The sequence below is a fragment of the Dendroctonus ponderosae genome, unplaced genomic scaffold (assembly GCF_020466585.1).
Source record: "Dendroctonus ponderosae isolate FM_Combo_2020 unplaced genomic scaffold, Dpon_F_20191213v2 Dpon_F_20191213_6, whole genome shotgun sequence".
In the NCBI taxonomy this organism is placed as follows: domain Eukaryota; kingdom Metazoa; phylum Arthropoda; class Insecta; order Coleoptera; family Curculionidae; genus Dendroctonus; species Dendroctonus ponderosae.
Window position 1 is genome coordinate 8,792,419 of NW_026018814.1, and position 10,504 is coordinate 8,802,922.

General features: G+C 32.8%; 1 protein-coding gene across 1 annotated transcript in view; it reads right to left on the reverse strand.

The window, feature by feature from the left end:
* Nucleotides 1-412: 412 nt before the first annotated feature.
* The window catches only part of LOC109544944, a 92,527-nt gene continuing 82,435 nt past the window's right edge, over nt 413-10,504 (reverse strand). Inside the window, exons 20-22 of the mRNA XM_048667271.1 lie at nt 9,577-9,636; nt 9,197-9,378; nt 413-6,266 (exon numbers count right to left, since the gene is read on the reverse strand). Coding sequence (XP_048523228.1) covers nt 6,095-6,266; nt 9,197-9,378; nt 9,577-9,636 — 414 coding nt within the window. The 3' untranslated portion in view covers nt 413-6,094. The remainder of the gene's footprint in view (nt 6,267-9,196; nt 9,379-9,576; nt 9,637-10,504) is intronic.

Consider the following 10,504-nt stretch of genomic DNA (forward strand, 5'->3'; position numbering starts at 1 on the left):
TATATATACATACGCACTTTCTTAAACATATATTTGGAAATTTTTGGACAGAATTTAACAACGAATGCTTATAGATCAACAAAAACAATCATTTTTATTTAACGAAAATGTGAAAACAACTCTAATTACTAATATAAAAACAACGAGCAAAGTTCTAGAGATTTTTTGTTTTTGTATTGCATTTATAATGAGCTGTTTTAAATTGTTTATGACTCATTGTATGTGTATATTAAGTGCGAAATCGTAACGTTTTGTTTTCTATTCGGAAATGCACGGTTCATTCATTTTAAATGCAATAGATTCCACAATTTGAACACACTCTTTCTTTCTGACACCAAACATGTCTTTTTTAACCTACAGATCGTAAGAATTTTATTATAATATATAAAAACAAAAATATAGAAAGTTGAGCTACATTCATATTGACATTTATTGAAAGATTTTAGTACATATATTACTTTTGATATAAAATGAGCACATTTTCTTATTGAGACATTTAATCCACAAATGTATCCTAAGTAAACCACACAGATTTCCTAAATTACTAAATAACAGGGTGTTCTTGAGGAAAGTAGGTTTTAACGAACAAAACAGTAGTCTTTCACCTAAACTAAAACAATGTTTGAACGTCAGGTACAGACGGGAAACGGCATTTTTAGTCAAATGGCTGAGAAGAAAACAGAAATTGCAAGAGCTTATGAACGACAATGTAAAAATCAGAAATAGGCATGCTTGTATTTATTACATTATTTTAAAAATGTCCACTTTTGCTCCGGTCTATAAACGTAATCAAAACCTTCGTTTTTTTTTATTAACAAAAATTTATATGTAAGTATATTGTTGAATAAGTTTTAAGCAGGGAGCTGATGGTTTTTCTATGCAAGAACTGATTCCTTGAAATTGGTAATTTTTTCCAAACGTTTCGCAAGCATGGCTTGGTCTTAAGAAAGATAGTCTTAGAAACCTGAAAAATTCACCAGCTTTAATTGAGTTTTTTTAGATACAATTAAATTCTCCTTTTACTTGAAAACTTGAGCGTTATATGTGCATGTTATGGTGAATTTTAAAAATTGATTTTTACATTGGTTTTTTTAGGGACGTGCGCCAGTTGTTTGTTGAAAATATAAGGCAATATTTCTGATTTTTACAACTTTTATCGGATAAATGCCCTCGTTTATGACTAAAAACACTTTACTCTATTACTACCGTTTCCTCTTAGCAACATCAAGATTTGGCAGCGGTATGGCAAGGTCTTAAAATTAGCGTCAACAAAGCCGAACTAACATTAATTTAAAGAAATTAAGCTATAAATAATTGATTTAATAAATAATATTCTATTAACGGTTTAACAAGAACACTAATATTAGCTTATATACAAATATACAAAGCAATGAATATTACTATCAATATGTTACATGACACTATCGATTATAAGCTCTACGTTTCGAGGTTTTGGCACATGTATTAGGAAATGAGTGGAAACACATTTTACTAGGTATATTGAGGTACGGGTAATGTAAAAACTCATTTATGGATATTGAAGAATTACGATGACATTACTATAGCAAATTGTCAAGCTCGAATAATAGTAAGCAACAAATTTTACTATGGGGGAATTTGATAAGCAATTAATCGGAGGAACAACATTTTATTGCCGTATGCAAAAATCCAAGAAGTCTAAAGGTGCAGAAAGATTAATATTTTCGGATTTACCGGCAAATCGAAAATCAGTGTTTTTCCAATTACACCTCTTGGAATTAGTGCATTTTATTCGGTATGCTTCTTCTATTTCAAAGCCTTGAGCATCAAGGAAAAGGCCGTTTAAAAGCATTTGAAAAATTCAGCCTGTTATTGAGTAAACTTTATCTGAAATAATACGATCACAGACCAATTTTTATTGGAGTATATTATTTCAATCGTTAAAAAAATATTTCTTCAAGCGACGAATGAGAAGAAAGCAATGGTGCGTATACGGTAAACATTATAGTGCCAAGTGACATACAATAACCCATAGTTTAAACAATTAGCTAAAGAATCTGACGGACATTTTCACATATACACATACAACTCTTATCACATACATTCTACAGGTGTTTCGTTTAATTTTTCGATTAAATAGATCCTTAGGCCGTGTAGAAACCTCGTTATAAAAAACTTAAAAATCTTTCAATCTGTATTATCTAAACTATGAATTTAGGGATTATGCTTGTATAAATGAGTAAGTTAAAAATTCTTATGTACAAATAGATAGTTTTTAATATTAGAGAATCTTATATTAAATTTTATTTATTTAAATGTAGCCATCCTATCGTAGTCTCTTCATATTATAGATTCTGTTCATTGTACGGGATTGGACGTTCGTTTAATGTTTCTAGTAACTCTTTTAGGTGAAGTGATATGATATTAAGCTTCAAAGTAGCGATCGCTTTCAAATAAAGTGATTTGAATTTGCACGCACTGATCATTAATTGGAGTATAAAATATAATTTGCGATGCATTTGGCAGCCGAGGTATTGCATACTTACATAATATACAAAAAACATTTTTAATGTATAAATTTATATTTAACAGCTGATTTGCCTAAATGTTTCGTTACTCGTTGGTATCAAAAGTGAATTTTATTCAGTTGTAGAAGTTGAGATGCGAAGATCATTAGAATTTAACTAAATTAATATCTTTAAGTGTGAATTTATTTTCAATCTCAGCAATCTTTTATGCTATCAATAATTTATCACTTAACTCTTAATATTTGATTGCGTTTTAGGCAGATTGGGGTAAGAGCAACTCATTTTCAATGCTAATTATTGTTATTCAAAGTCATTATTATTATTAATCTGAAATTGATATTTCATATTTTTCCTTGTAAGAATTATGCAGGGTGATCCAAAATCAGGCTTCACAGTTTTTATTGAATAGTCTACGAGCAAACATAAGCCAGTTTACCAAATTTTAGTTTACCAGATGCAAACTGTTAAATGTTTTTATCTACAGCTTATGAGATATTTATTTCAATTTTTTTGAACGAAATTAATTGAAGGTTCATTATGCATCCTTATCCAAATGGTTGCGACAATCTAGAGGATGTATATTTCCAAGGTTTACTATCACTATCATGTTACTCTCAAATGTTTGAATTATTCATTAAATTTGGAAACTTTTACGTTTTGCATTGTTTCCATATCTGTTATCGTTTTCGAGTTACTTTGAGATTGTGAGTTACGATTGGATAAGCATTCGAATGCTTTCGAATGTATTTGAACACATTCTACTTTTAAATTAACATTTTGCACTTTGTTTACAAGAACTTGTTCTCTAATTTTTGCTCACAGAATTGTGCAATTTCATGGCGGATTACCGTGTTCTCAACTAATATTGCCGTTATATTATTAATACTAATGTGCCTATCCCTTTATGACTTGCGACTATACAAAATCCTTTATTTAAATATTGAGACAAAGACAAGTCACAATTTTGTTAAGCAAAATAAATCTGTGCGTGGGCGAAATTTGGGTTTTATTAAAAAAATCAAAAATATTCGAACCGAAAATGCTCGACTTGATAATTGTCTAGTATTTGTACTTTTCAATGCAAGAAAATAACGATTATAACTGCGTAAATCTAGACTGGTTAACTATAAATATCAACAGTAAATAATAAGTTAAGGAGTGCTTAATGATATTAGTATCATCTGCGCTTCACTGCTGCTCTTACCGGCAATCCTGCATACGTTATGGAGGCTGTGCGAATAATATCAATCAACAATCGTTTTGAGTGCTACCAATAGATAAATATGAACAACAAAATGGCCGTCAGTTCTCAGAGGTACATTGATTAACAACAATTAATTGATAGGTCTGAGCACCTGATAACCTAGACTACTATCGTTTGGCTCAGTCTGGCGGCCTGCGTTACTCCTAAGTAAAGGACAAGCGACATCGATTTAACATTAAAAACTGGACAGCCAACGGATTGATCATTTTTTCAAGTGACTGAAGCATTACTTCCTTTCTGCAAAAGTGTGTTAAGTTAAAAACCGAAACCCATTAGTTGTCCCATTGTACATAGCAAACAAGCCTTGGTAATTCTATAAAAACATGCCCCAAAAATGGGTTATTGTTCATAGAATTACAGAATAGAATAATTCAGGGTTCGCGCGTATTGATGAAACATTCAGCAATAGCATCCTACATAATTAAGCTGCTTACAACCTATGTATATGCGTAACAGTCGCTAAGACTGTACCTTGAAAACACCGATATTAAAAATGTGGTGATTACGTTTCACGTAGATTGTCATTTTGTTTTTGGGAAATGGAGAGTTCAATGAATTCCTTACTTTCGGATAACGTAGGCCTCTATATAAAATACTCTAATATACATACAGTAATAACATATACAAATATTTTTAATCAATAAGTATTAATGTAGATATAGATTCATAGTAATAGACTTTAAAAAGATCACAACACAGAGTTAAAGTGGTACCAAGCCTTTTGAAGGGTGGCACCTTCTTTTGAGTAAAAAATTACGAAACTTTTCGCTTGTCCGGGTTATTGTCCAGTTTATGGCACATACGATACACTGAAACCACATTCATTCTTTAACACCATGTAACTAGTTCTTGGGTTTATATGCGTTGAATCACCAATCAAAACTGTTGCTTATAATATGTCTAGTGAATGCTAATCAGATCCTATGGGAATTTTTTGCACATACGGATCTTTTAATCAACTTCAAATACTTTTACTTTTACCAATTTCTTTATCTTTGAAATACGCCCATTTTCCTTACATAGTTTTCATTCTTTATAAAACATGATTCTTTAGCATCCATACTGTGAACGAAAGACATTACTAGTTATAATAAGGTGAAGTCATACACAATACTTAGTACCGTTTTGTTATTAAAATACATCTTATCTGAGCTTATGAGTAGTTCATTGCTAATACTTATGGTACATCTAAAAGGGAAGCTGTAGAGACACAACATCGGATTTTGAGCAATTCCTCGAACATTCTAAGTTAATATTTGCCGTTGCATTGCATATCTACTCGAACCGGGATACGTTTGTTTTTAATGCATAACAACTTTACTTGGATTTGAAACTTTTTTAACTCATTACTCAGTCGTAAATGCACAAATAGGATTTTCGCTATGATACAAGCAAGTGCTCCCAGGACCGGTTTCGGACCTATTAGTGTTCATCCAGTTGATGAGGACTAATAGGTTCAGAACCGGTCCTGGGCGCACTTGTCTGCGACTGATAGTAATAGAAACTTCTAAAGAAGCACATCCATTATGTGTCATATGTATGTATACTTCATATGTGAATATTTTGTGTATGTATTTATTTAAATCCATGTTTTGAGTAGATATGCCAACACAACAAACACAGTAAATAGACAGTCCCGGACAAGCGATCATCTCCGTACCATCAAATACGTATAGTTCGTAAATAATATCTATGGCCATTTGTTTGTTTTTCTTTTGATATTTGAATAATACAACGTGAGTTCAGATCTTATTGCTCATTTTTATTAAGCCATTTGGTTCTTGTAGGATGACCATTGAAAAATAACCCCTGCAAATCATCGAATTTTGCTGATTTACATTGATAAAGTCGCATTACAAAAACCAATAGCGAGCACCTGAAGAATTTAATCCAAAAATCTTTCTGAACGTGACTTGAGTGCTCTACTGTTAATGTTCGTGTCTCACTCGACAGTCGGAAAGGCACTAACGTTACGCCTTTACGTAACGTAACACAACCCCAATAAATATTAAATATAAATCTCTGTAGTCTATGGATTGAGTTTTATACAATTCTATACTATCTATATTTGTTACCTTTTTTAATACCCTAAGATTTTAATCTCGCTAAATTAATATGTCTTTTTTATAAAATCGTGCAGTGTTTTGTTTCGATCTGACTCATTTTGTTGCTTTATTTTGATTGCCCGTGACCATGTTTTGATTTCCTTACAATTCTCACGTTGATTCAGACGTCCACACATATTCAAGAAGTCCGTGCTTGGTCATCTGCGTCAACTGAGCCATTTAGTAATTTGAATTCTAAACTAGTTACAATGAAAGTACTACAAACTAAAAGGGCTTGGCACGGAAGGTTCATAGCTTGAAGAAAGGTCCTTGGATTCCTTATGTTCTCTATGCTCTTTAAGTTCACTATTGCGACGCTTTGAGGGTTCGGCGTCGGGCGGCCTATGCGACTTCATATGGGCGCTACGGCTCTTGATTTTTGAAAACACTCTAAATTAACAAAGTAAATGCAAAAATGATTAGAATGACTTGCTCAGTTTCACATCTTAAGCTGGTTCTGAGGTAACACTTTCATTACGAGGTTTCTGAGAAGTTCGTATTGGTTTTATGCGCTTTAAAAATTGCTTTCTGATCTTTAATTCGATTGATCACCGGGTGATTCATGGAACTCTAATAGCGAAAAGGAATCAGAAAAAAGCCCTGACCCTGTTCTTATATATTAGACCGCACACCAATAGAGAATGGAAAAATCATTCATATAAAAAAAAATACCCTTTTACCATTTTTCGGCTGCTTTAAAATTTGCAATAAATTTTGTGCCGGTCCAGCATCAAATCGAGCAAAAACTGAAAAAAACTTCCAACGATGTTGTTGAGGCTGAATTGAAGAGTCTCTTAGGTTTATTGCCTTGTATTTAGCATAGGACCTGAAGATGTCCGATTATTCCGAAATCATTCCGCTTTACAACGTAATTTCTATTATTATTTTAAGTCATTTTGGATGCATGAAGGGGATTTGATATTTTGAACCTTATTTTTTACAAAAATACTTCGCTTGGTGACTTTTCTTGGGCACACATTAAATAAATAGTTTGCAAAGTTTCTATAATTGATCAAAATAATATGAAGTGTATAGTATCACTCCAAGGTCTTTATTGAGTATTCAGGAATTCATTCATACAATTATGCCTCACAACAAATACTAATTCGATTAAACCTTTATTTTAGTGTCAATTTAAGACCACATCGTTTATTTTGCCTGAGATTCACACCTTTGTATGTGGAAAAACAATACTAAAAAATTATAACATAATTAGTTTTTGGAAAATATTGACTGACTGATATTCAGTCATCATTTTGAAATAAACAAATTTAAAAAACTACAGGTTTTTAATTCTGTTTAGTTTAGTCACACAAAATTCTCCGAATCAAATGGAGGATATAAAAAGTGAGCTATTCCAGTACTCCTTCCTTTTGGGTACTTGAGAGTACCAAAAAATGCAGCTGTTTTTCTTAAAGACATATTTTCCGTTCGCTATTTGTTTCCCATCTGATTTTTTTTCAAGGTGTTGGTGTTTTCTGATCCCTTTAAACGTTGTTTAACTACCAAAATAACCGTCCTTGGAAATATATCATAATAAATGTGTGCTTGAAGGTTTCCTCAGAAGACCAGTTAAGTTGATGAATCAATATCGATTTAAGCGCAACACTCTTGTAAGAATTGAAGAATAGAGTAGCTAAATCTAGCCGAAAGAGAAAAGAAGCAGCTAGTGCCGTGTTAGTTAGTAGTGGAGTTTGATTTATCTATTAATGAAAAAATCAATTGCACCGTCCATTGAAACTTTTTAGAATTTCGCCCCAAGTACAGGGTATAAATTTAAGTGTCCATCAGGTTAAAGTTCGTTAAAAATAAAGCTAGAGAGGACTGGTTAAATGTATACCCTGTATATCAAATCCTTCTGTGTTTTCAATATATCTCTTTTAAAAATGCTAATTATTAAATGAATAACTGTTGAAAAAAATATTAATTGATTAATATTGTTGCAAATTCTTGAAAATACGAAATTAGGTGCTCGAATTTTTTTAGCTTCAAATCAGTTAGATGGATTAAAATGTGATTTTTTGGCAATCTTTTTCAGTATTTTGTTGTGACGTGCTGACGTGCGTATAATCTGTACACTGGCCACGATCGAACGAAAAACTCCAGTAGCACAGAGTAAGATAGTAAGGTAGTGGGCATAAAAAATAATAACACTGCATGCTTGAAAGTAACTATGGGAAACTGTAAATAGAAATCTAGAGACATTGAGGTACCCCTTTGTAAATGTTCGGGGAAAAAGATAGACGGATCAGCATTGGTTGGTTGATTGCCAAACACTTAAAATTTTCGACCTATTATTATTATATTACCTAAGTGTCTTTTTGGATCTCGTTTTTTGGTCGTCTTGTCCACATCAAAGTAGACCTTGTATATTAGAAAATGGTCCGCAAAGATTATTTCAAATATTCGTATACTCAAAACGTGGGGTGCAAAGATAATACTGATTTATATACTTGCGTAATCGAGTCTGATATTTAAAGCTGTCTGGAATATCAGGACAAATATAGTAAATCCTTTTGATACCGATTGTTTCATTAGCCATCGGCATATTTCAGAACATACTTTGAGCGAGCTTTTCCACATCAAGCTTTAGTTTTGTGGAGCGACGTTGATTTGACCCGTGGAAGTTTAAAGCGTTCTAACTCCTCTGAAGAAATTACGGTCCCGTTACTTAAAATATTGAGAAAATAAGTCATTCGTTTTCGTTTCGTTTTTCGAAAATCACTTTTTTTCATGATCTTAGAGATTTTGAGCATAAAATAGTCAACAGTACACTAAAATTTTAGAGGATTATCATTCAAAGTTAACATTTGAACATTCAACATATAGCCAGTGGTTTGATGAAGTGAATTTGATAAAAATTTGATGAAATGAAATAGGCAATACTTTTTAGTTATATTTTCTTGTATAAAGGAAAAACGTCAAAAATGCGTTCTGGATCCTTTCCAAAGTATACCGCCAGAAACGCTACATCACGATTCTTGGGACACCATAAAATTTGTATGGAAGCAAACAAAAACCCCGTATTGCCCCGGTTCCTCTGGCTGAAGTTTTGGCATATTAGTATATTTAACTTAGTAACCCTTTTTGTTCTTCTGAAGCAATCACATCGATTCATATCAAATCGAACCGAACGTAATTTGGAAAATGACCGAATGCTAATCCATCTAAAGAGAAAAAGTACAGGATACCTTTGGTCCGCTCACTGGATGTTTGACAATGAGAAAGGAACGTATAGTATTAGCACGTAAGCAGAGGACGCAACAACACACCGAACATTTACCTGATTGTTTTAGAGCTTTATGACGGTTACAACTTACTTCCCGCAAATCTTACAAGGGTACTCTTGGTCGGTGGAATCGGGATGACAAATCGTCGTCGATACCGAAAACGACGCCGACGTCGCGTTTCGTCTATCGGAAACGGTGGGCGTAGGCGAGTTTCGTGCCGTCCCACCATGGATCCGGATGTGACCATTCAGGGCCGCTCTCGAGTTGAAACTCTGCAAATCAAAAAACACAAAACTCTATAAGATCTCCCCGTATGCTCAGTGGGGAAATAAACGAAATATTTATTAGAAATCTGACAGTTTTGCGAATATTTCAGGACACAACACAATCGGCAATCAAAGCAAACGGAGAAATAATGCGGTAAAGCAAAATTAAGTCGGAAGCCATATCGCTATCAAACTACGACTTACAGCTGAACAATCTGGATATTCGCAAAGGAAATTCCTCATGGGAGATTCACTATCAGCAATCTATAAATGTAGAGAATATAATTACTGAGTATGCCTATACAATAGATTTATGGATTTGTCTATGTTAATCTAGGCAAATGTGACTGCAACCCATGATAGATTGTGCAAAGCCATCGCTGCCAATTTTCTGTTTCAGTTTTTGGCAAATATCTCGTATTTTAACTGACGATTATTGGTTTTTTCAATTCTTCTGCGCTCCCTGCTACATTCCAAACATCAGTGCCAGGAGAATTAGGCAGTTCTTTCAGGTTCTTTTAGTTTCTTTAAAAACATTAAATTCTGCGCGTAATCCGTTTTTTTTTTCAGATGAAAATTTTGTCAGAATTTAAGGTGGCAAGAAAATACTTTATTATTATCGGGGGTAATTGCACAAGTGCTTCAAGATTACCGATAATTTTGCATGAAAGCTTGTTCTCTAAAAACTGCATAAGTTTATTTTCATATTGTGGCGAAAATTGGTTCCAATGTGAAAATAAACGAATGTAGTTTTTACAAGACAACAAACTCGAATGCAAAATTATCTGTTTATTTTGATGCACGAGTGTAATTTTGATGAATATATCCTGAGTAAACAAAGTAAATGTGGATTCATTTTATTTCTATTATATTTTATTACCCTTTAAATTTTATTACTTATGTTTATTAAATTTAATTTGAATATCTTAGGTATGTCAGGAAGACATTTGATGTCTAATTCAACATGAAACGACACCTGTCAAATATTTTTTGTAAACAATGCAATTATCGTTAAGTGATAATTGCACACTGTGCAATTATCGGGGGTAATTGCACAAGTGCTTCAAAATTACCGATAATTTTGCATGAAAGCTTGTTGTCTAAAAACTGCATGAGTTTATTTTCATATTGT